The 25,128-nt window shown below is 45.4% G+C and overlaps 2 protein-coding genes across 13 annotated transcripts in view; one reads left to right on the top strand and one right to left on the bottom strand.

The window, feature by feature from the left end:
- The window catches only part of RALGAPA1 (Ral GTPase activating protein catalytic subunit alpha 1), a 132,876-nt gene extending 113,168 nt beyond the window's left edge, over positions 1 to 19,708 (top strand). For 6 of the 12 annotated variants that reach the window (XM_055715075.1, XM_055715074.1, XM_055715071.1 and 3 more), the window contains 3 exons: positions 9,671 to 9,795; positions 16,636 to 16,750; positions 18,332 to 19,708. In XM_055715075.1, the coding sequence (XP_055571050.1) occupies positions 9,671 to 9,795; positions 16,636 to 16,750; positions 18,332 to 18,428 (337 nt within the window). In that variant the 3' untranslated portion in view covers positions 18,429 to 19,708. Of the gene's footprint in view, positions 1 to 9,670; positions 9,796 to 10,447; positions 10,479 to 16,635; positions 16,751 to 18,331 lie in introns of all 12 variants that reach the window. The other 6 variants (XM_055715072.1, XM_055715079.1, XM_055715081.1 and 3 more) reach the window with 3 other exon arrangements.
- Positions 19,709 to 21,570: 1,862 nt separating this feature from the next.
- INSM2 (INSM transcriptional repressor 2) lies at positions 21,571 to 23,089 on the bottom strand. The gene is given in 2 exon segments (XM_055715084.1): positions 21,571 to 22,082; positions 22,084 to 23,089. Coding segments are annotated over 2 exon segments (1,386 nt in total). The 3' UTR covers positions 21,571 to 21,702.
- Positions 23,090 to 25,128: the final 2,039 nt, after the last annotated feature.

Below are 25,128 nucleotides of genomic sequence, written 5' to 3'. Positions count from 1 at the left end.
TTTATATTAAGTCTGTTACACTTGCACTTCAATTCTACGTATCTTTATAAGTGCCTTTTGTGAAGGAGCTTGGTGCTCCTGGTTACATTTTTCATTTCATAATTGAGTGTTTTAAGTGGTTAAGCATAGTCCAAATTTTATCCAATTCCAGCCTGTGTTAATGGTGCTACACTCACACTGCCTTAGCACCTGTTATGGATTTTGAGTCATCTGGCAGCCCGTGGGACTTAGATAAAGAAGTACCAGGTGTCCTGCCTGTCTCTTAATTGAGACGCAATGTAAACAATATAGACTTGGCAATATGGTTATAGGAATGGATTAAAGCTCAGCTTTGTCTGCGCTGATGAATCACAGCTTTTTCTTCCCAGCTGATGTTATAAACCACTGAAGAATTTAGTTAGCTGTAAGATCTGGTGGAGCAGCATAAAAATAAACAATATATCAAGGATTTTCCTGGAAGGATAGTGTTGCAGAATGTTAAAAGTATTGGGTTTTTAAATGAAAATGTCAGCATCAATTACAGTTTCTTGCAGTAATTTAGCAATTTTGAAAGTGCTTACACTGTAAAAATTAAGATTCTTATATAAATTCAGATAAGAGTCAACGCCTTTCAATATATAACATGTTAGTAAACCAGGCGGAAATAGCATTGACTGGGAAACACTCAGTGGCTGCAACTTCATCTAGCCTATTTACCTTGCAGGACTTGTAACCATTTAGCCATAGGGTAGATATACTGGAAGTAATCTCCTTTAGGTAAGGTTAGTATTCTTAAAGAAAAAAGCCTCTAAATGGCAAAAGTATGTGTTGTTATAATTGGCCTGATCACTTTAAATTTATCACAGATGTATTGAACTTTCTAGTAGTGTAAAAAAATGCAAAGTAATTTTCATTATATTCATTTAAAGAATGATGCAACTACATGTGTTGGAAACAAATTGCAAGATCTGGAGTGATGGCATTAATTTCTATGGATTTATCTATTATGTATTCCCTTATTTTCTTCATGAAGAAATACACTTCAGATACTGCCTCAGAAAGCCCTTTTGCAATTACAACTTGTGTTGAAAAAAGATTTTTATTAAATATGTTAGTTATTAACTTTTATGTTTTCTTAAACTCTACAGTCTTAGTTTGTTAACATGTTTTTCATATTTGTTTTCATTTTTAATGAGATACCTACTTTAATTAGTAGATTGACATATATAGATCGTATTTCTTAAAGTTAGTGATTTTGGATGATTAACACTGATCCTCTTCTGCAGTTTTAAAATATTTTCATGAAATGCAACATAAAAGTTTACTTTGAAAATGTAACTTTGATTCCTCTGAGTTTTATGTTCCATTTTTATGACTAAGAAAATATACTGTTACATTTTATTCCAAAATGCTGTCAGTAGTATTAAAAATATGGTTTCAGTAGAGAAAAAAAACTACTTTAGAAGACTGTAGAATTTTTAATTCTTTCCCCTGTTTGGTAGTGTCAAGCATAATAATTTCTTTACTTCTCTTTCACCTGAATAACTTGCATCAGATATGAGGAGAATGAACTGAATTCTGCTTTACACATCATCAGCTTGGTGGCTAAGTTCCAATTGCATATGCAGAAGCTGCTTTCATTTACAGCATAGCTGTGTAAACAGATGCACAGAGCAAAATATTTATATGCCATTTTCAATATTGGCAGTGTTTAAGAAACAGAAAAGAGACCAGACAGACTCTGAGAAACCGAGTTGACTCAAGTAAACAGAAGTTGTAGCTGGGGGAAAAAAAAAAAAAAAAAAAAAAAAGAATCTCTTTATTTGTATACTGTGCAAACTAGATGTGGAAATCACTGAAATGCAATAAATAGCGAACACCATGATGCCACTTCTACAGAGTCACTTTTCAGAATATAAGAGAACTTTGTAACTATTCCTCTCAGTGTGGCCAGTTGATACTGATCACCCACCTACATACAAAACACAGCTAGTTGCAGGGCTTCCAACGCTGGATCAATAGCAGCCCAACTCACATCCTTAATTCTAAGAGCCAACAAAGAGTACAAATTGCTGTGACTCAGTATGAGTTCAGCAGGTTTGACAACCACTACACAATCTCTTCTTTCAGAGCAAGATTTCCCAGAATAAACTTCCATCTCTGGGATGTGTGGGTTTTGTCTTCCTTTTGAAGTCAGATTCTGCTGTGGCTAACTTTACCTTTCAGCTTCTGTGAAACCTGGGTCCTAACCTGTACTTGTTATCTTTTTACAGGAGGCCATCCTCCTTTTACATGCTGATGTCAGGATTTGTAATTTACTAGGAAAAGTCTGCCCGATAATTTTGATGCTTTCATCATTTGAAGTACCTCAGACTGTAGCAGTTAATTCTGTGGGCTTTGCATGCCTTTTCAGGCCAGAGAGCAAGAAACTTAAAATCTCTTGCCATCATATGCCATTCACTGTGCCTCACTGTTTCTTTGTTTCCTTTGGTCTTTAATGTCCCGGGAGCATTTTTGTATGTTGACAATATTACAGATTTGGGGGTTTTTTTAGAAAAAAAGAGGTATGCTTCTAAATTTGCTGAGGGGGCAAATCTGGTAAACAAGGGGGTGCCATCTTATGTAGCTTTACTTAAAACATATACATGCAATTAAAAAACCTTTTGCAAGTGCCCATTGATCCTGTAAGCGAGTATCTCTGGGTGGAGGATTTTCATTTTCTGGTTAAGGATAGAGCGGTGCTTTGGTTTCTGCTTGTCTAAATTATTTTCCAAATGCCTGGGTGACAAAGTCATACTCTCCACAATCATATCAATATATATTGACTTCTTAGATGATTTTGCTAGCAGGTGGAACTGCCAATGATGCAGCTGTACATGCATTTCCGACAGTAGTTTGTAATTTAACCTGAAAAAGTCTATCTTGCTATTCAGAAGTGCATTCTCTGGCTTTTTTCTGACAGGTATTTCTAGGCAATCATCAAAACCTCCTCTTAGCACTGGAATCAAAGAATCTCAGGTGCTACACACCGTCAGTATTGTGGTCATATATTCCAATATACAGTTATATTGTGATATACTACACAGGTGTACACATATATATAAATACATAAGCATCAGGAGGGAGGATTTATGAATCAGACTTTCATGGAAGTGTCTCATTGCAACTTTTGTTCCTTTTTTCTGCATGAGACACAGTGATGGAAGAAAATTGAGCAAAGAGCCTACATCCTTACTCCCTTTCACAAAGAGAGTCCTCTTTGTTATAATCCCGATTTTTTTTTTTTTTTGTGGTGGTTGTTGTTGTTTCCTAAAAAAGAAGTCCTGTTGTCAGTGTACTGGACTTGACCAGCCCATGAGTAGGGGTGTAGGGAGGCCTGCAGCACTGTTGAGCTTACAGCTTGGAAGTTCATCCTTCGAGGTTATTTCTTAAACTATAGTGATCTTTATGCATTTTAAGTCATCCAGACATAGTCTTGAAGCCATCTACTAAAATGGAAGCTGAGGCTAAACATTTTATTGTGGTACCTGAAGTGGTAAATACTTTCTTTTGACTTTTGGAAAAATACAGAATTTCTGCCATTGATGACTTCAGGTACTTCACAAGCGGATTCCTCTTAAATTTTGTTGAACAAATGAAATATTGATCTGACATTACAAATAATTCCATCACCGTTCTAATGTATTAATGAACTGTGCATCTCTTTAGCCTTTTTTTAAGCTTCTGTCATTGAGTAGGTTCCCCAGCATAAATCCTTCCCTTCAGAGGAAATAGGTCTTGATAAAAAATTTTCTGTATTTTTTTATCCCAGAAGTCTTGAGAGCATTTTGTTACAGAAATACTCTGTATGACTGACCCAAGTTCCTCCTGCCTGGCCTTTATAGGTGCCCGAGTCTAAAATATAGGTGATAAGAATGTCCACACAGCAAATGCCTAGTCTTGGATATCTCTGAAGGTCACAGGTATCTAAAGCTTTCATTGCCGCTGTTCCCTGGGCACACACTGGAGCTGCCTGAGTCCTTGCTGTATCCTCAATAGCCACATGCCCAGTTCATGCCTCTCTTTATCCAACGAGTAGGTAGCTATTTCGTTGCTCATCTGGCCTGCAAGGCAGCAGTGCTAGGAGTTCTGAAGGTGTACTGGCTGGATTACAGCCCACACAAACACACCGGGAGGTAACTGCCGCTATATCAATCAGCCAGGAAATGAGAGCGGTTTCCAATTTTGAAGCCACATCTCCTGCCTCTCACAAAACTGTTCTAACCATTGGGACTGAGGACATTTTGTAATCAGGCACGCTCCGTTCACTGCTGAAATTGCCCTTCGTTTCATAAAATAAGACGTCCTCTGAATCTCAGGGAAAGTACCTGTGCATCTGTATAGCCTGATGGTTATGGTGCTTCCCTGGGAGAGTCGAGTCCCTGGATTCCAGTCCCTGCTCAAAAAACGTTTATTATCAGATGGAACAGGCGCTAGGATTTTTTCTCCAGCCCTTTTGTGAACCTAGCGCTTAGATGCTCTGGTAGTAGATTACAGAATTGTCAAGTGCCGTATCCTTAATTAAAGTCTTGGAAATTCTACTCTGTGTTGAAACTGCTTTTTGTTCATTTTTTCAGCCTCAGGTTAATGACATTTTAGGATTGGTATTCCCTGGGTGATTGTAACATCATGCATGATTACTAATCATGCATACACTCTTCTTTAACTGCAAAATACTAGATAGATTTATTGTAATGCATTTTATTCAGTTCTAAAACTGGGAGGTGTGAATAAGAAGAGGGAAGAAAACACATGGTCAGGATGACACAGTAGATCTATGGAAATGACTATGAGGAGATGAATCAGCAGAAGGACTTGAAAGAGACGGTAGAAGAGGCTGAACAATGGGGAACATGGGATTTTGTGGAGATTGCATGGTTAAATATACAGGAAAGGAAGAATAAAGACTAAACAACTAGAGATGTGGGGAAATGTAGCAACCATTTTCTCACCAAACTGAGGGATGACAAAGCCATGGATTAAAAAAAAAAAAAAAGGCAGCAGTGTGAGGGAATTGTTATGGATGTAAAGGAAAAAAGTTAAGATGGTAGATGAAGAGACAAGTTTTGCTTGCATTATTGTGGCACAAACCCCCCAGTCTATGCTGAGGTGGGAGTGCAGCACAAGACAGATGTTTGTCCCTCAGAAGTAAAAAAGCCAAGTATAAAACCGAAGGCAACAAGTGAAGGCAGATGCCAAATTCAGGGAAATGTGAAACAATAGTAGATGGCACAAATAGTTGTGTAGCCTACACAGCAACAGACTTGTCTTCCAAGGTGTTTTCCGTGTTTGTTTTTCAATAAACATCATAGCAAAGGGGAGAGTTTGAGGGGGGATTGTTTCGTGGGCAGTTGCGGAGACCTGGTGCTAGGCAGAAGCAGCCACATGGAAAGAAGTCCAAAAGTGCCGGTGCAAAAATGTCAGGATGAATGAGAGGGACTGTCTGCATTAACTGACGGGAGGCAAGAGCAGTTTTGATAAAATGGATCAAATGGGTATGGACTGTAAAGTTAAAGTAAGTTAGCCTGCCTTTGTGCTAGGAGGTGGCAGACTGATGGCGGTACCTGAAGAGAATAACCCATCTAAGCAGTGCCTGCAATGCTCAGTGTAGGTGTAAGGAGGAATTAAAATTCATTTGTTGAGGCCAGAGAAAAGGATATGGCTGTAACCGGGATGTGAAGTAAGAGTCTAGATAATTTGTTCATGTAGATGGCTAGAAAAAGGTTTAGCTTAGATTATGCAAAAAGAATCTGCAAGTTGTAATGTATTCTGCCATCGGAATCTAACCAGAGCTGGAGTTAAAACAGAACATCATACAGTCAACAGGGATGGAGAGCTACTAGGTGAGGCCATGAGATGTTGGTTTTGGGACGGATTAAGCATAAGTAGGTGATCTGGCAGTCAGGATTGTGGTGCTTGTTCCCAACTGCAAATCAACGGGTCTAAAAAAATGGCATGTCTGTGGTAATAATGGAAAGTACAGTATTTTCAGTATTAATGGAAATAATTGCAGATTTAGCTGATAAGTAAAATGGATTATAATGCAGATGAAGTTTTAGCTGGAGTGACTACAACCTGAGTCACGTATAAAGGTACGATCCCTGACTTTTTTCTTGTAGCGATTGTATTTTTCAGAATAATACCTTCTGAAAAAAGTATAACGAATTCATTAGAAGTTCTTACGCTTTTTGCGGATTATAGATCTGCAAATTTTTAGCTGACAGGTTTGGGTGAGTGCCGTATAATCAATGTATATCTTACCTTCTTATCCATTCTCTTCTGTTCCAGTTAGCACCTTCTTCAGAAGCAGAAAGCCCACAACGCTGTTGTTTAAGTGTTTAGTCACTCTCTGTGCCAGAGTCTTTATCCATTGGTTTGTCCATGCATCCTTCCCATTCCATCTTAATTGCTGACGCCAGTGGCAACATCCACTCACAGTAAGAATACAGCTTTCATTGCCCGATTATTACTAGCCATTGAGTTTGTATGTGCCACTCAATTTGTAGGTGCCGATAACTCTTCCCTAGAGAGCAGCGTTTTAAAGAAATAAATATCCAGCCTATTAGAAGTAATGTAGAAATTAACTACCGTGAGTTTATGGTCGCTCTTGCAGATAGTTGCATTCAAACGCAACATGGAACAAGATTGTCTCAGCCACAAAAGCATACAGATTTGGAGTTTTAAAGTAGTAAAATGTTCTCAAAGTGTAAGTGAATAGAAGAGAAAAGTAACCCAATCCCGGCTACTCAGTCTCCAATGCAGTGAAGGAGTTCTTTGGAGGAGAGTGTGTCATTTCTTAGCACAGAATACAGCAAGCTTTGGACTTGGTGTTGGTATCAGTTTTTTGTTTAGTTTTTAAGTGCGGTTCTGTTTGTAACAAGCTGCAGATGGTTTTGTGGATTGTTAGGACGAGTGGCAACCTGGCCAGCTGAATTACTTTTCTCTGAGTGTACCAAGTGTGCATTTGAATTAAACTTCTAGAACTGATACAAGCATGCCCTCTCCACTGTGTAATGAAAACATCATTATCCTCCTCAGTCAGCATCTGTGTCAAGACTCCTTTATTTGGTTAAGAGATAGGTACCCAGGTTGGAGAATGGGAATGTCCTTGTCACGTTCAAAGCAGTAACTTTCCTTCATTTTTGCCTTATTTGTGTATAAGCTTTGGGTATAATAGGATAAACTAAAAGGTTTCCTTTAGAGACCTCTGAAAGTAGAGCATTTTAAAAGCAGGTAGGTGTCTCCACCCTACTTTTTCATGAAACATTTTACCCATTCAAGCAGACTTTTAAAAACAGCTTGTTTTGATAGCAGCCTGTTCTCCTGTGGGCCTTCAGCCTTTGCTTCCTGGCAGCACCTTTGGTGCGAAAAGAGAGTGATCAATTGGGAGACTATCAGTGCCAGCATGCATAGAGTGATAAGTTAACACACCACTGGGAATTTCTAGGGCCCACCAAGATACTCCACTTCTAATGTGCTAACAAGCTCATTTTTCTACCTCTTGCCTCTTCAGTTATTTTTTTTTTCTCAGAAGAGCTTAGAAGTTGAGTGCATCAGGCATAATGAAAAGCTCTGTAGGAGGGAGAAGCAATAACCCCATTTTTCCCTTTTCAGCCAAATAGAAAATTAGTTTCTGGTAATACACAAAGGCCAGTATTTTTTGTGCAAGGGGCACTGCTGTGAATCAAAGGACTCTATTAACTGCAGAAAATTCAGCAGCTGTGAATCTCCCCCAATGAAAAAAGTGCTTTTCAACAAGTTGTGAGATACATAGTATTATTTAGACTTCAACCATCAGTTTCATCCTCTACCACTTGTACATAGCCTCTTAAAAACTGTGCTATATTACTCGTGTCTGTTAAGGCTCAGTGCTGTGTTTATCCCCCAACCTAAGAACCCTTACAATGGGAGATTTTTGTATTTTCTCTTGTCCCAGTGCTCCTATTATAGCTTCTCCAGACTGAGACTTCTGCTGAGGTTCTTGGGATCCAGAAAGGATTTGGAACATGGCTTTTGGAGGAAAAATTGTTTCACTGTGTAACCGAGTTATGGTCTAAGGAAATGCGATGAAGATCATTTAATTCACTACAAGTTGTTTTCAAATAGTATATTCTCTGTAAGTTTTTTCTATTTAGATATCCTGCAAAATCTACTATAAATACTGTACAGAAAGCAACTGGAAAAAGGTTTCATGGGAAAAGTTCTGTAATTGTTGAAGTATAGTTTTATAAGCTGAGACAAAATGTATTTTTTCCAGCTTTAATAGGGCTAGGAATTTTATTGCTTATCATGACTGCAAATAGGATTGTTATCTATTTTAAATGTTTGCACTTATTAAGAATACTTACCACTTGTAATGCAGTTTTTATGTTGGGATTGCTAAAAAAATGTGTGTAAGATTAATATTATCCCCATTTCACAGGTGGTGAATTTGATCCAGAAAAGTGGCTTTCTCACTATCCCTTTTCCCCAAACCTGAAGTCAGAACCCAGAACCTTCAAGAAGCTGATTCTGAGCCCATTCCTCCACAACATGCTGATTTATTCTGGGGGTTTTTAGCAAAACAGAACGAGAGAAGGAGAAAATGAATCTCACTATCTACAAATAAACTATGAAAAAAAAAGTGTGCACAAGTGTAGATGCCACAGAAAATTTCTGATCGTTTTACGGTTCTATAAGATAACTGCAGCACATCCCCCTCATTCAACGTATTGAGTCCGGTTGGAGGACTTTGAAAGTTGCGAGAGAAAAGGTTAACTGATTTCTCAGTTCAGGAACTATACGACATGAAGTCAGCATGGTAGTTTTTCTTGATAATTGTATGTTGCTGCCTGCTGCTCTACATTTTGACAGCCATTTCCATAGTTGCTTTCATGAACAGCAGAAATATTCTCTCTTTTTCTCGCTCTGTCTGTGCTAACAGCACAATCAGGCCTGCTGGAACAAGGAGCCTGGAGAGGGTTCTTCAAGAGCAACAACACTTCAAGATACCAGTCTCTTGTCAATAATATCAGAGAGGGAGAACACAGGGAAAAGGAAGAAGTACAGTATTTTGCTGTCAGTGCCCTGCCGACACCCCGTTAGCCAGTATTTTAAGGTCCTGCGGATTCTTTACAAATGTTCTTGCTTGTTTTCATGGCATAATTGGCAAGGTGGTTTTCCCAATACTTAAATTTCGCTATGTATTTATCTTAACTCTGTGTGTGTGTGTTTAGGGATTAAGGAAGCAGTTTGTTACAGAAAAGTGCAAAATCATTTATTTTGCTAATGCTAAGGTTATTTTTCATGCTATGTCGCTTAAAAATTGTGACATTTTTATATTTAATTGTGGGCAGAGTACAGGCCAATCAGTTATTTAGAAGAGAGTATTTAAGTGGTTGTTGTTTGAAAAAAATTTCAGAAAACTTTGCATCAGACATGAAAAGATAGTTGAACTGTAAGGTTTACATTAATCATGTTTATCTTACAGTTAATATTACATCAGTGATTCAGATAATATTATAGTTATGTAAAGAATTAAAAGTAAGTGTGTACAGTCAGTGAAATATATGACATGTATTTAACAAAAACAGGAATCCTGAATTACTAGGCACTGATATCTAACAGTTACAGTACACGATGTAAATTCATCCTTAATTCTTGGCTAAACCAGTTATGAGGAGAGAGCTCGATATCTGCAAACAATTGTTCAACATCATCTAGAGCCTACAACATTTGAGGATTTTGCTGCTCAGGTTTTCTGTCCAGCACCTTACCACCATTTGCCCTCAGAGACAGGTAAGAAGTACAGTAAATAATTCCTTTTTTACACTCTTACTTGAAATGCAGTATCTTTACTTATAAAGACTAAAAATTCAGACCTCTGGACATCATTAAGAGTTACCATTAATTGGAGAAACTGTATGTACATATTTGAGAACCAGGGCAAAGTTGCCTTTAAATCTTTATTCTGTTGCCTGGCATCATGAGCCAATGCCTGGCATTAAGAGTTGGCAAGCTGCCTCAATTATAGCAACCAGACCCTGTATTTTTACAGTGAATTTTATCACATTCCCCTGTATAAAGTCTCCATGGAAGCACTGGTACTCCTTCATCTGGGCTAATTTGGGTAGATATATTATTTAATATAAAGTACACCTTCCTCTTAAGAGAGTTTTATGGCTCACTACATTTTTAGAATGTAAAGTTTTAAATTGGAAATCTGAGCGCCTTGCAATCATCCGGTTTGTTTCCAGGTTATTAGCTGCAAAGTTGGTTTTAAGGTCATTTCTGCTTTCCAGTAAAATACCTGTTTTATAAGAGGATACTGCATTTTCAGTTACTAATGAGAAAAATCAGTAAAAGAAAATGAGTAACTCAAGGCCTTCCTGTTCTGACATTTCTTGAACTCCTTATGATTATTTCATTATTTTATTTCCCCTCTTTTTAGATCATTAAATATCAGTTCTGTTTATCTGAAGGTAAGACAAAGTGTCCAAAAACCCCCTTTGTTCCTCTTACTTTTACTAGAGCACTAAGCTTGTAACCAAATTGTATGCGAACTTTCCTTGTTGCCCTTGTTCACACTAAAAAGAATTTCACACTGATTGAGAAATGAACACTACATCTTCTTAAAGTTTTAGTCTTTTACTAACCTCAGGTCTGCATGAAGCACTAACACTGGTTCTGGGATTAAGGTAACTAATGATAGAGACAGTTGTTGAATGAGTAACACTTTATTGTGTCGACCTTTGTTTCTCAGCATGACAAGTAGTGCTGGATGGCAGTGGTGTGTTTTGTACCCTGTACTGTCTTTCATTGATGTTGTAAGACATTCTGCAGTGATAACATAGGAGAGAAGGAGAAGAAGAATTTGTAACACTTGAAATTCCTGGTTCTGAAACCTTTATTTGATGATGAATAAATCAAAATGCTTCTGTGGAAAAGCTGTAAATCTAAATAAAATAAATTCTGTAAGAACAATTGGGCAAGTTGTCATCAAAATTTGTTTCCTAATCGCAAAAATAAACTCTAAATTATAGAAGAGTTGTGATAATGACTGCAGAAAGAATGACAGAGATGTTAAAACGTTGAGACTCCTTCACTTGAAAGTATAAACCATAAGTAGAAATGAGGTGCAGGTTCAAAGTCTAAGTGGTATAATAGTTATGCTAGTGCAAATAGTCAAGATGAGAGAGAAACAATTGAATGTAATTTAAAACTGATTAAATCAGTATTAAAAATAGTAATATAATTTAATGTATGAAAGCATTTGAGTAGGAAAAAATCTGTAACTAGAAACATTAAAAACAATAACCAGGGGTACCAGTCCTTGCCACATTTCCTACCTAATGCACTCAGTAAGTATTCAGACACTTTATGGCTAGCATATATTCTATATTCTAGTGCACTTGTATCAGTTCTGCCTGTTCGCTTTCGGAAGCCTCGTTCCAGGCTAAATCGTTCTGCCCTCTTCCTCTAGTTCATTCTTTCAGGGTGAAGCAAAGCTGCTTTTCTGTACTAGTTTGGTGCATCAGAGAACGCTGCTCTACAGTGGCAATTCCTGTATGCCTTTAAAAATTGTCCTAGTCATCCTTGGCATTCTCTAACGTGACCTGGAAAAAGATTATGATTTTTAGAAACTTGATTTTAGACTTAACGTTTCTATCAAATGTAACAATTTTCTGTGGGAATCTCGTTAATAGGAGCTTGTGATGTATTTCACATCCGCGTGTATGCGTGTGTGTATACTGTGAAACGTGATGTCTGGTCCTGAGGACCACGTTCTTCTGGACCTTGTGCTGTGCAGTGGACCTGACCAACACGTCAGTGTCAGGAGCAGCCAGGAGCTTCCTAGGACAGACATGCAGCACAGTGTGACCTGGCACCAGAGTCCAAGGACCTGTCCCCAGACCTGCCAGACTCTAAGCTTCCATGTCAGCCCAGGGAAGCGGGGGATGCTCTGGCAGTCCCGCTTGCAGCCTGGAGGCTGGCTGAGCCCTGTTCCGCCTGGGGCTCCTGCAGCTCGGATACTCGGCTCCAGGACAGAGTGCCTGGAGTAACACCACACCATCTGCCTCTAAGCTGACTCTGGAGGGCACAAATTCTAAAGCCTGAGGCAGGTAGAAATTTGGCAGTAATCTGCCAAAAAGGTTGCCCCAGGGCTTGGGGTTAGTCTGGAAACCACTGGTTTCCAGTTCTGGCGAAGGCAGACCTGTAAGCCAGGTGGCTACAGATGACCCAGAACTCTGATGGACCATCATCCCAAGAAAGAGTCCACCAGATGTGCTATTAAAAGATAGATACCCATAAGTTTCCAGAGTCCCTGAAACAAGCAGATTTCTTGAAAAATCGGTACAGAGCTCTGAATTGTGCCAGGATTGCACATAGGAGTGGCACTGGAGTCCTGCCTGGGAATCCACACGCACTCATCACCCCCAAGATGGCTCAGACAAAACCTTGCAGGCTCCCTGCCAGACATGTCCATGTCGCCTGAAAATTTCTGACCAGCTTCTAAAAATACATCACAATTATTTTTTTAAATATTAATTGCTTCGTCTGTGTGTATTTTTAAAAGGAAAATTAATTGACCAGAAAAGACTAGAAAAAAATCCACATTTTAGATATTACAGACTTGATTCTTTAATTGGATTATGATCTCAAAGATTACAATTGCTGAATATGTTTAATTTTTATAAAATATTATATACCATTTCTTCTTCTAAGAAAGATCTATAGAAACTGTGAAGCTCCTACAGCCCATCACCAGGTGTTGTAATTTTGTTGTTGTTGGGGTCCCGTTGGCCGGTTTCAGCATGCCAGTTTTTTTCATTCGAGCTATGATAATCGGAGCAAATAGAGAGCATGCCATTTGGTAACAAACTGTTTCCCCAGGTTGAATTGATATTTTACCAAAGGCTCAGCCCTCAGCAGAAGCCGTTTCCTTCCTTACAGTGGTTGTTCTTCAGCACAATTGTGGCTGCTGCTGTTTTATCGAGATACTTAGTCTGCCTTGTCAAATTATCTGACAAGTCCACCGTCCCGTGTTTAGGAACCTGACTATTGTAGTAGATGTGTGCATTTAAAAAAAATGAGAGTTACCTGCACTGAATCACAGAATATAATTCAGTTGCCTCAGGATTTTTTATGTTGTGCTGACTGTTAAACGAAATAACTGCAAAGACTCTGTTAAAGGGAGTAACCCCTCCTACAGAGCGATCGAGCAACCCAGGTTTCTGTGACAGCAGACTGGGCTGAGGGAACTGTCAATGGTAAGCTCGATGATATTGAAGGGCGTATTGACCCCATAACGCTGAGACTCTGAGCTTCAAAATGTACTGACGGCTTGGGTTTGGGTTTTCTCTTATCTTTTGTCCCCTCTCTTCCTACTGAAAATTGTGCCTCAGAACAGTAAATCTTATCAATCTCTACATTAGTCTTTTTACATTAGCATCAGACTTTTTGACCCCAACAATCGTTCCAGTATTTTTCTGAGCCTGTGTTTCTGAGCCTTGCTCAGAACAATTCTGCTGCCCCGCTCCTGAAGTAAGTGGGATGCCACCGTACAGGCAAGGAGGCAGGGGGGTGTCGGGGTATCAGCACCTCAGCCGGGCACAAAACCCCAGCAGCCTGCATCTTCATCCCGCCTGCTGCTTGCTTGCTGTGTCACTTTGAACTGAGAATCTTTCTGGGACTGTGTTACCCCTTTGGGGGTGAGAGTGATGGTGCTTTTCTCACCGTAGAAGGGTCTGAGCAACATCTGTTGATGGTGCTGGTTGAAATTTGTGATTGGAAGTGAAGCTGAGATGCAGAAGCGAGGGCTGGTATGTCTGGCAGGGCCGGGAAGAGTTTCTCATTATCCCTTCTCCAGTCCAAACTTAGGAAGTGTTTTTTTCATTCCAAATCAGAGCAAAACCTCAAAACTTACTGAAATTTTCCCAAAATTTCGTATTGGAACAACTGAAGCTGAAACCTTACGTGTTAACTATTGTCCATAAGTCAACTGCTTGGGTGATGGTAAGCTGAGGCTCCTCAGCACTTTGAGGCAGTAAATTCAGTGTGGGCAGCTAGAAACCCAAACAGATCAACTTTCTACATTTAATGAAATGGGTTTACTGAAAAAAATAGAATATGACTGTGCAATTAAAAAGCATCCCATGATACACGCGAGGGGACAGAAAGAAATTATAATCCTGACGTTTTCTAGTTTCTGAACGTTTGGCTTTAGGAATTTATTGTCTTGTGACAACACTTTCCTTGTGTAATTCCTTCCATTTTTGTTTTAAGGCGTAGGGCAAAAGAGAAATTCCCTAACACTGATGAACAGCCACATGATTCATAAGCAAAACTGCAACCTCTAGATCCAGCCCCACCTCCTGCAGACTGAGATAGGGCAGTAAATGGTGGCAAGGGTAAGCTGTCTGATCTCTGCCTGAATCTCCGCTAGTGGAAAGGTTGGGAATTCTGCCAGTAGGTTTCACAGATACTAGCTGACCAACACTCATGTTTCCAGGCAGGTTCTGAAGAGCATTCTTCACTGGACGTGGACTCTGTTGCTCTTTTGCCATAAACTTCATCATTTTTGCTGTGTTCTTTCCTGTGTCTGGCTCTTAGTTCTTTCTCTCCTACTCAGTTCCAGTCGCCTAGGTCTTTAGACGATCTCTTCCTCATCATCTCGCTTTGCAGCTGCGTTTGCAGTCCTTCTGCATCCACTTCTTGCTTCCTTTCCTCATCTCCCAAAATTAGTGAGAGACTTAATTGACTTGACTCTAGCAAGGCTCTGTTGAGCATCATGGATGACTTGGCTGGATTTGGACTGGAATTTGTAAGAGTGGCAAAGGGCACAAGCTGCACAAAAAAGATTGCCATCTTCCCTAGAGGTCAGGTGAGGGGCAATGAAGTATCTTAAAGGACCATCAAAATCTACCAACATGCACAAATTATATTTTCCTCTGTGGTCATTCTCAGAGATGGCACTCAGGAAAATGTTGACCCAGGCAACAAGGTGCGATAAAGCCAGAAGCACTGAGAGCAGCCTTACCATGCACCCTGGCTTACCAGCACCCTGTCAGTTCTGCTTGGTGAATTTCTCACCTCTTTGAAAGTCAGAACTGATGAGTGGGATGAGTCATGGCAATGCGTGTGTTATGATACCTCTGGATTCCTCCACCTCACCTCACTTCTAAGTCTGTGTGTAGTTAGGATTCTGGTTTACATTTAAATAGTTAATTTCCGAGTCAAACAACCAACACGCTATTAATAGGAGATCCTAAAATTTTCAAATGGAGGGTGAAAATGTCGCATTTCAACTTTGTTGATCCACCTCCTTGTTCAGAAGCAACTGAAATGGCCTTACATTACAGCCCCAAAATATCATAGCCCATCAGGTTATGATATTTGTCGCTTGTCAGCCCTAAGAGTTGAAAAATATGGATCACTTCCTGACATTTTTCGAACTCTTAAAAACCTCAACACATCTTATTTTACAGAACTTTCCGTTTCTAGGTCAGTTGTCAATAAAGCCTTCTTATTTAACCCTATTTTTATATTTTGGATAACTAAATATTTCACTGTCTAGAGAGAGAAAGATAATAACATTTTACAGTGAAGGTTTTAAAATTGTGAAGGGGAAACAAAACCTGCAAAATTTCTGTATGCCACATTTTATATCCACGTGTGTGTATGTGCGTATGTATGTATATATAGATATATATGCTTATCTAAAATCCAAAGAAATTTAGTTACTAATCAGTTTGTTGATTGCTGTCAGACCTTTAAATCTATTTTAAGTGCCGTTATTCTTCACTCTTCTGGTGTGGTATGTTCAGATGTGAAAATCACTTTACATGACTTCTGTTCTTCAATAGTTTTAAGTCAGTTTCTTTAAAAACATGGGATTACGTGTGAATCAGTGCTTCTGCCTGCAGGAATTGGAAGCGTTAATTTTAAGATACAACCAAAATAATACCGTAATTGAAATAACAGGGGGGAGGGAGGTGTTAAGATTGTCTTTATCCAACCCGTGGTAAAATTTCACACTAGGGTTTGACCCTTAGATGCAGACTAGCTTAAATACTCTGGGTTTTATTCTTCACGTGATTTCAGGTGTCTCATGTTGAGACTGGTTGTAATTTTAGCATACTTAATACTGTGAAACAGCTGGGGAGCAGAAGCCATATATCAAGTTGCCATTTGTTTTTCCTTCTCAATTGTGTGTATGTGTGTGAGTATTTAACTGTTTTCACAGACTTTAAGCAAGCATTTCAGACAATGTTTAGGATGTATCTCAGTTGCTATGAATAAGTTTGCTGGATCTGGATAATGTTATAGAAATCTTTTCTTTCTCTCTCCCTTCTTTTTTTTTTTTTTTCTTGTAATGCTTAGTTGGTAAGTATGATGCTGGATTTCAGAGCTGTTGCTTCATTGCACATAACTAACTCATCACTCTTTTTAACCTGTAGCATGAGCAGCAATTGCATAATGAAATGCGAAATTCCGTTTTCTGTGCTCATCTGTTAATACCCTTCAATCTCTGCGGTTCGTGTCTCATGTCTCACACCTGTTATCTTTTATCTTTTCTCCTCCCCCTTCCTCACTTCTTTCCACTCCTTCCTCATCACTTCTTCATTCTCAACAAAGAAAGAAATGCTGTGATATTTCTTCTCCTTCCAAAACCTCCACTAGAAAGCATTGGCCACATCAAGGTAAAGGGCAAAGGCTTGAAACGGAAGGTCTTTCACGCTAGCTGTGAATGGTATGCTGTGCAAAACAACAACGGTTATTTTCTGTTCTCTAACTTCCACCATTTGAAATGCTTTAATTCCTTGTAAAATTAGAACAAGATAGAATTTCAGAAAATGAGAGTGCATGTTTCCCTGCCTGCCTTTTTGTATAAGGCATAGTGAGTCAGGCATTATTGTGCTTTTCCAGATTGTTTGGCCATGAAGTACCTAGTTCATGAACAGAATTACCATCACCAGCTGGGGAGCAAATAACAGCCCTTTCTCCTCCCTGTCACTTCGATGGGTTGTGTCAGTTTGAAAAAGATAGAAAGTGCTGTGCCCTCCCTCTGGAGCAGGCAGGTGATGGACCAGGCAAGGAGGACAGCCAGGTCACTAAATCACAGAGGTTTATGACAGTATGTTTTAAATGTACTCTTAGACTCCTTACCTGATGGCCTCGTTTGATTTTAGAGGAGTCTTTCCAAATAAATTGTGATCGGTTTTGAATGGGTTTTGCACCCCTTATATATAAAATGTGTACTGAGGGGGAGAGATCTTCGGTTCTGATTATTGCATTATTATTTTAAAGAATTACCAGTAATAGCATGATGTGGAAGAAATAGCAAGTCATTTCTGGCTTACTGAAGTCAGCAGGGGTTTCCCCATTGACTTCTGCGGGACTAAGCTTCTGTCCGTAATTTATATGGGTCAGAAGCGATCGGTGGCCACTGAGGTAGTCGAGTTCAATCAGGCTGTCAGTCTCTGTAAATGGCTAATTAAAATGCCATTCAGTTTTGTGGATGTGAGTGCATAGCGTTAATTTTGTGCACACGGGAAGGAGAGCTTAATTCTCATGTCGTATTTTCTCCTTTTCCTTTTGTGTGCCTACGAGGGAAGATTTGGAGATGGGCTGTTTGTAAGGAGGAGCCCTGTCCTCCTGCAGCAAGGGCGCGGGGCACGCTGGAGCACAGCTCTGGGCGCTGGGCTAATGCACGACATGCCGTTGTCTCAAATTCATCTTGTTCCTTTTACAAAGAAACGTTAACGTATAGTGCATCCAGTTAGTAGGATCTGTTCAAGCTTCTGCCTTGTGGGCCCTGTAGGAATTTGCCTTTGGAAGCACCAACTAAAGTTGGGATGGGAGAAGACATCCTCTCCCAGCTGGCCCCTGATTCACTCCACCTCTTCAGCTGCATTCCCAGAGCTCCCTTCATGTGCAACAAGCTCTTAACTTTCATGTTCTCATTAAAGACTGGATTCTTCTGGGTTGTGTTTTGGATAAAGGCTCCCCATCCCCGCGAGGGAACTGGAGGTGCTTGCTCTCCCAGTTAGCGGGAGAGCATCGCCCATTCAGTGCTGCCTCGGGTGCTGAGGGTGAGGGGGGGTCTGCAGTCCTGTAGCTCAGTGGTTTCTGGCATCATTTCTCTAGAGGTGGGTTTGTGGCAGTTGCTAGCTCGGCGTGCAGTACCGTCACCCACAGCCGGTAAAGGGCTAGGAGAGGCTGTGGGAGTGACAGCAGCACTGAAATTCCTCTCTGCCCCTTCTGAAATAGATCCCGTGCTGCGAGTGCGGCAGGCAGCACTGACCTGTCTGGTTCTTGCTGTCCTCTGCAGGCTTCTGCCCAGAGACTCAGCCGGGAGAAACTCCAGCAGCAGCAACAGCACAGGTGGATGGAACAGACTTAGCCTCTCCAATGTCTCCTCGGACTAGCAAAAGCCGCATGTCCATGAAACTGCGCCGCTCCTCTGGCTCAGCCAACAAGTCCTAAGTGGCGAGATGCCTGCAGCTTCCCAGTGACCAGCGGTCGGCCACCCTTCCCGCAGTGACTCACCGCCTTCAATGAAAGGATAATGTCTCTAATCTGTGTGTGCCCATCCCCTGCATCCCCCTTTTCTGTATGTTTCTTTTAAACAGTGACACTGGAATTTTACTTTAATATTTTAACTTTTGGGTTTTTTATCAAACTCCAGGCTGACTTTTTTTTTTTTTTTTTTGGTGCAGTGCAGTGCAGTGCAGTTTGTCCTCTGCACCTTTTACCTTCCTGGATGATTGCGATATCTTAACAGTAGTCATTTTTAACGCTGGTTGATCTTGAGTCATATATGGAATTGGAGACTGCAGTTTGATTACACTATATTTATTGTGCCCCACTGCAATTTTCTCTGTAACAAAGAAAGAAATATGTACAATTTGAAAATGAATGTACAATTTTAAATTGAAGTTACGTTTGTAAAGTCTTTGTCAGATGTCACAATGTTAATGCACAGGATGTGTACAGATTATTTATGTTAAGAATAAAATAGTTCAGCGGGCTTTCAAGCATTACAGAGTCCAAACAAAATAACTTGCTCGTAGCACCAACTCTTTCTTCACGAAGCAATGTATCATTTCATTAACTGTGCAGGTGATGCCATAATCTATGCCAGAAAAAAACCACCACTGTGCTGAAATTCTACTTATGCTTGGCTTCCAAATATTTTTATAACGTTTGCTTTTCCAAGCGGTATCAATAGTAAATGCCATTGAGTTTCATGGGTTTTAGCCTTTATCACCAGGCTGCTGGGTCTAGAAATACATTCTTATTTCTTACATTAAAAAAAAAGGAAGGAAAAAAAAAAAGGGCACTTTCCTGATAGAAATTCATTGCTCTGATGATGTGTACTAGGGAAGAAAAGGGAACGTGCTCCAGGAGCCTGGCCTGAAATGCTGACAATTCCAACCCTGTGAGTGCAGGTTAGTACACACGTTCCACCCACCCAGAGGTATTTTCCTACAGAAGATGAAATGCTCACATTTTGAGTCTGGCAAACAACAAAATGCTGTTAACAAAATGTAGCATGACATCAGTACTAACTGCATGTGTAAATATATCATATGGGCAACAATAAAAAGATAAATTATGTATCGTCATTGATGTAGTATCTACAAATTTGTAATGGTTGAAGAGAAGACATGCTATTTAATAAGACAATAAAATTATTCTTACCAGCTTTTGTATATTAGTCATTCACCTCAGCGATTAGATTCTTACTCCAATTTATAGAAGAATAGCATATTGCGCATGGAGCAGTTAAGTGCAATGCACAGCTTAGTTTTCATCAGTATTTCATAAGTACACATGAGTTCTTAGGAGCTCTTTCCCAACCCAAAGCAAGAATGCCATACTGAAAACTTTTCCCCAGATTTTGTAAATACAATACGCGTAGCTCCGCAGGGAACTCAAGAGTGCAGAACATTCCCGCCTGCAGGCTGGTGGTTTGAGCACTAACTGCAGGAGCACTTAATAAATAACTGTCAGGTTTCTGTGGTCCGGAGCCCTTCGTCTTTGGCTGCACAACTGGAGAAAGGAGAGCGATGATTTAAAAAAAAACGTAGTGACCTTTTCCAGGGGAGAACTCATTTAACTGCATAAATGGGCACTTTTACCTAAGCGTCCGTTACCAACAAATGATGGAAAAATGCACAACTTAAGATAATATGCTTTATTTCTGGCATATGAGAAGAGCTCGCTGCAAGTTTAGCCTCCTTCATCAGACAGCAAATCTTGGCTGCTTTAAGTTATATTGTATTAATGCATTTGTCCAGGTCCTGGAACTAAAACTAGGAAGTCCGTTAAGCACATTGAAAATAAAGCACTTATCGCTTGCATTCAGCCTTTGGGCATGATACACGTGAATCTTTTGTTGGGTGTAACAAAATAGAAAACTACAAAAATAATGGCCTTAGAGGATGCTAATCAAAAGATTGACATATTTTGCATGCTCATTTCAGAGTGTTAGAACAAAGACTACGGTCGGGATCAATTCTTCAGAAATCACCGGCTGAGCCACTTTGTCCTGCCGAATTCAAGAAAGGCATAAGCTTTGTTTTGAATCCTTTATTGAATTTGCTCCCCCTTATTTCTGGCCTCAACCTGCAGTCCCGTTTAGAAAGAAGCAGCGATGCGTGGCAAAATAAATAAATAAATAAATTAATAAATAAATACCGACCGAAATGTCAGTAGCTGGTACGTTTGACAGGATTTCCAAGCGTTTGGCCAGACTACCGTTAAAGCCAGGGAATACGCCCCTCGGGTTGCTTTGCCAAAGGTAGGTCTCGCTGGGGACAAGGGAGCCCGTCACCCGCGCACACGGTTCCCGCTGCCCCCGGGGCTCGGCGGAGCGCACGGCAGCGGTGCCGCTCACGGCAGCGGGGGGCGGAGGCCGCCCGAAAAGGCTGGGGCGGGGACCCGGACCCTGTGCCCGCCCGGGCCGGTGACCCGGGCCGGGGCGCCCCGACGGGGCGGGTGGTGCAAGGGGCGGCTGCCGGGGAGGCGCGGATCGCCGGCGCCCGGGAACGCGGGGGAAGCGGGAGCTGCGTACTTGGCTATAGATCAACACCTCGTATTTCAGTTAAGCTGACAGCACGAATAATTTTCCATACGTTTTGCTAGCTATCATAGGACTCGACATTGACTTAATATGAACATTTACCTTCTCGACTACCTTAGTACAGAGTACAGCAAACAAAACACCTCACAACAACCGAAATGCAGAAGCTCGGGGGCCGAGGCTATTAAACAAGGTCACTAGACCGGGCTCCTTCTCTCGGGAAAAATAATTCCCCTCCTCCGAACACGGCCCGCACCGCGGCACTGCGACCCGAGACTGGCCACGGACGGCGGGCGCTCGGCGGGCCCAGCCCCGGCCCCCCGGCCACTGCCCGCGCCACGGCAGATCCCGGCTGGGCCCGGGTCCCCCCGCCCGGCCGCCGCCGGCCCCGGCAGCGCGGGGCAGCTCCGCCTCCCGCCCCCGCGGGGCTCTCAGCGCCTGCCGCCGTGCCCGGCGCCGCTACCCACCGGCCGGGGAGGCGGGGGTCCGCGGGCGGCTCCTCCGCCGTGGTAGCTGCGAGTACGGCGACTTTCCATAGGAATTACAGCACGGACGGGACTCGCTCGGCTCGCCCGGGCTCCCGGAGCGATCCCATCGCGGGGGCGGCCGCCGGCCTAGCAGCCCGGCCGGACGGGCACCTGGAGCAGCAGGACCTGCCTGCTCTCCGGCGGGTGGCACTTGCTGGCGTGCCGCGCCAGCCCGGGCGCGCTGAAGAAGGTGGCGGGGCAGTGCTTGCAGGGGAAGCCCTGCCGCTCGCCGCCCGCCGCGCCGCCCTCGGGGGGCCCGGCCGGCGGCGGCGGCGGCAGCAGCAGCTCCTCCCGCACGGCGTGCCACAGCCGGTGCTTGTCCCTGATGTCCGCCGAGGGGAAGCGGGCGCCGCAGAGGTGGCAGGCGAAGGCGAGCTGCCCCCGCTCCGGCGGGCCGTAGGCGGCGGGCCGCGCCGCCCCGTGGGTGCCCAGGTGCTTGCGGAGGTAGGCCTGCCGCCGGAACCGCTTCTGGCAGCATGGGCAGGCGAAGGCCTCCCCGCCGGGGCCGCCGGGAGCGGGGCCGGGGGGGGGCCGGGGCGCCGCCGGCGCTCTCCGCGCCGCCGCGGTGCTGACGGGGCGGCTGGGCCGGGGGCGCGGCGGGGCCGCGGGGCCGCCGCTCGGGGCTGTTCTCCTTGCCCGGCGGGGCGGCGGGGCCGTCGGCGCTGGGGCCGGGCCGCGGCTTGTGCCAGCGGCGGTGCGAGGCCAGGTTGGCGGGGCAGCTGAAGATCTTGTGGCACTCGGGGCAGCGGTACTCGACGCGCACGATGCGGGAGCAGCGGTGCTGGGCCAGCGCCAGCGGGTCCGCGTACTGCTCCTTGCACAGCTGGCAGATGAACTCGCCCAGCGGCGTGCGCCCCGCCGGCGGCGCCGGCCCCGGCCCCGGCCGGCCCTCGGGCCCCTCCTCCTTGATGCGCAGCCCCAGCACGGGCGAGGTGGTCACCTCGTCGGCGAAGCTCAGCTTCCGCGTGGCCTTGCCCTTCTTGCCCGGCGCCTTGGCCCGCGGCGGCCGCTTCAGCGCGGGCAGCGACGGCGGGGCGGGCAGCGGCGTGCGGGGCTGCAGCAGCAGCTTCTCGGCGGGCGGGAAGGAGGCGGCCAGGGGGAAGGACTCGGCGGAGGCGGGGGAGCTGAGGCAGCGCTCGAAGAGAGCCGCCCGCGGCCCCGCCGCGCTGCAAGGCCCCGCTGCCCCCCAGGCGGCCGGCCCCTCCGGCGGGGCGAGCCCGGGGCCGCCGCGGCCGCCGCCGGGGGGCCACGTCGCGGGGCAAGCGGCGGCGGCGGCGGCGCCCTCCTCCTCCTCGCCCTCCTCCTCCTCCTCCTCCGCCCCCTGCCTACCGGCGGGGCTGTCCCCGGCGACGGGCGGCGGGGGCGGCGGCGGCGGGGCGGGCGGCTGGTCCCGCTCCGGATCCCGCTCCCGCGGGCGCGCCCGGTAGGAGCCGCCGGGGCGCCGGCTGCGCTTGACGAGGAAGCCGCGCGGCATGGCGGGGCGGGGCGGCGGGAGCGCGGCGGCACCGGCCCGCCCGGCCTTTATACCCCCGGCCCCGCTCCCGCCCGGGCGTCATCCTCCCTCCGGCGGCGGCGGCCAATGAGGAGTTGGGGCCGGCGCTGGCGGCGGGGGGAGGCGGCGGCCGGGCCGGGCCGGGCCGGGCCGGGGCTCCCCGCTGGCGGGGAGGGGGCGCTGGGGCTGCGGAGGCGGGGGACGCAGCGGCCGACGGGGCCGGGGGAGCGGCAGCGTGCGCCGGGACGGGAGAGGGACCGCGGGCCGGGGGGGCGCCCGCGGTGGGTGCGTGTGCCGGAGCCTTCGCCCGCCGCCGGGGCCGCCCCCGTGGCTGGCGGCTGAGGGGCAGCGGGAGCTGGGAGCCCGCTCCGTCCTTCGGCACCGCCACAGCAGCTCTCCCACCGCAGCCGCAAAGATCTGGTGCCCCGGTGGGCTCCCGGTGGAAGAGCGGCGGGGCCGCTCCCGCTTAAGCCGCCGCATCGCCGCTCAGTGCAGCGGCTGCGGTCCGCCGGCGGCTTCACCCGTGGGTGGCTGCACAGAACTGCAAGAGGGCCCAAAGCTCCACACACACCCCCACACACCCACACCCGCACCCCCACACACCCCCACCCCGCCCCGGTGCAATGCCCGGCCCCTTCGTGAGTGCCGTGAGCCGGGGGGCAGCGCGGGCACCCCGAGGCAAGGCAGTGCCGGTGCCGCCACACCGCTAATGGCCCTTTCGGAAACGCCGTTGCGTGGGTGGGGAGCGCGGTGCCACGGCGGCGGGGAGCCATCCGCCCCCCCGCCCGTGCCCGCAGCCCCTGTGCCCCCGGTCCCTCACCGCGCCCGGCGGGAGGCAGGACGGCGCTGCCCTGCCCGCAGCCCGCCCGCTCGCACGGCGCACAAGATGGCGTGCAGGGGACAAGGACCACGCTGGAGCCTCCCTCCATCCCTTCCCCAGGGACGGACACCCCCGGCCCCGGGCGCACGGGCGCACTCGGCGCGGTGGGAGCATCCCCTAGCAGGAGAAGCGAGGGAGCACCGGGAGCAAGGGAGGACCGGCGCCTCTAGGTCGAGGGGGCTTTCCAGAGGTGGCAAGAAAGGTTTACAGCCTTGGTGCAAGAACAGAACCTGCCCCACCTGCTCAAAACGCTCAACCGCTTGTCTGTGTAAGTGCTCAGATTATTTTTGCTTAGCAAAGTCTTAATCATGTTTTACATTACTCTCCCATTTTCCTCCATTTTCATGGTTGCACTGAATTTTAGATTAGATTATAGGCTCTGCGGGCTAGAGATCACCTTTTGTTAGTACAAACCGCTGTAACTGGGGCCAACTAGGCGCACTGACTTGCTGTGTGATTTTTGCCCAATATTTGCGTTGACAAGTGTAACTGGGACTTCCCAGCTACATTTCTCACTGAGTAGCTGGATCTCTGCTTACAGACCCACTGGTTTGTACTGTCCCTCCAAGCCATACCTAAATAGTCTTTCCAGTTTCCCATTGCAAGCAACGTTCCCATTAATATTTCATTTGCTTTTGTCACGTTGCATAAATAGCCTGTGGGAGGAACGTCCAGCTCCGCTTCTGTCCCAAGGGGTGAGGAACCCAGCGATGCCTCTCCCGACAGAGGAGGAGCAGGAGGTGAAGTGCTGGTTGGAAAGCAGGTGCACTGAGCACCTTTACTGGCATTCTGAACATTTTTCCAGGAAAAGCCGGAGGCTGGAGTTGTGACGGGGAGTATCTTCAGGCCCCAGTGCCATGGTCTGACATGGCCCTGGGGTAGCTTAGAGCCTCCCCTTCCAAAGTGGCAGAGGTGGAGTCACTGCTCCACACCCCCACCCGCCGCCGTGCCTGCCGTGCCCGCCGCGCTCCTCCACTCTTCCCCGTGATTCCGTGGGGCCCTGTGCCTCCCCTATGTGCCGTGTGCCGCAGTGCCCTCGCAGCGCAGCCTTCTCATAGCCTTCCCCGCCTGCCTCCCAATTATCGGTTTCTGAGGTGGGGCCCAAAACTGCGGAACCCATCATCCCGCCATTGGTCTTGGT

The sequence above is a fragment of the Falco cherrug genome, chromosome 7 (assembly GCF_023634085.1).
Source record: "Falco cherrug isolate bFalChe1 chromosome 7, bFalChe1.pri, whole genome shotgun sequence".
Lineage (NCBI taxonomy): Eukaryota > Metazoa > Chordata > Aves > Falconiformes > Falconidae > Falco > Falco cherrug.
The sequence above is the reverse complement of the archived record's forward strand: the minus strand, read 5'-3'. Positions and strand labels throughout refer to the sequence as shown.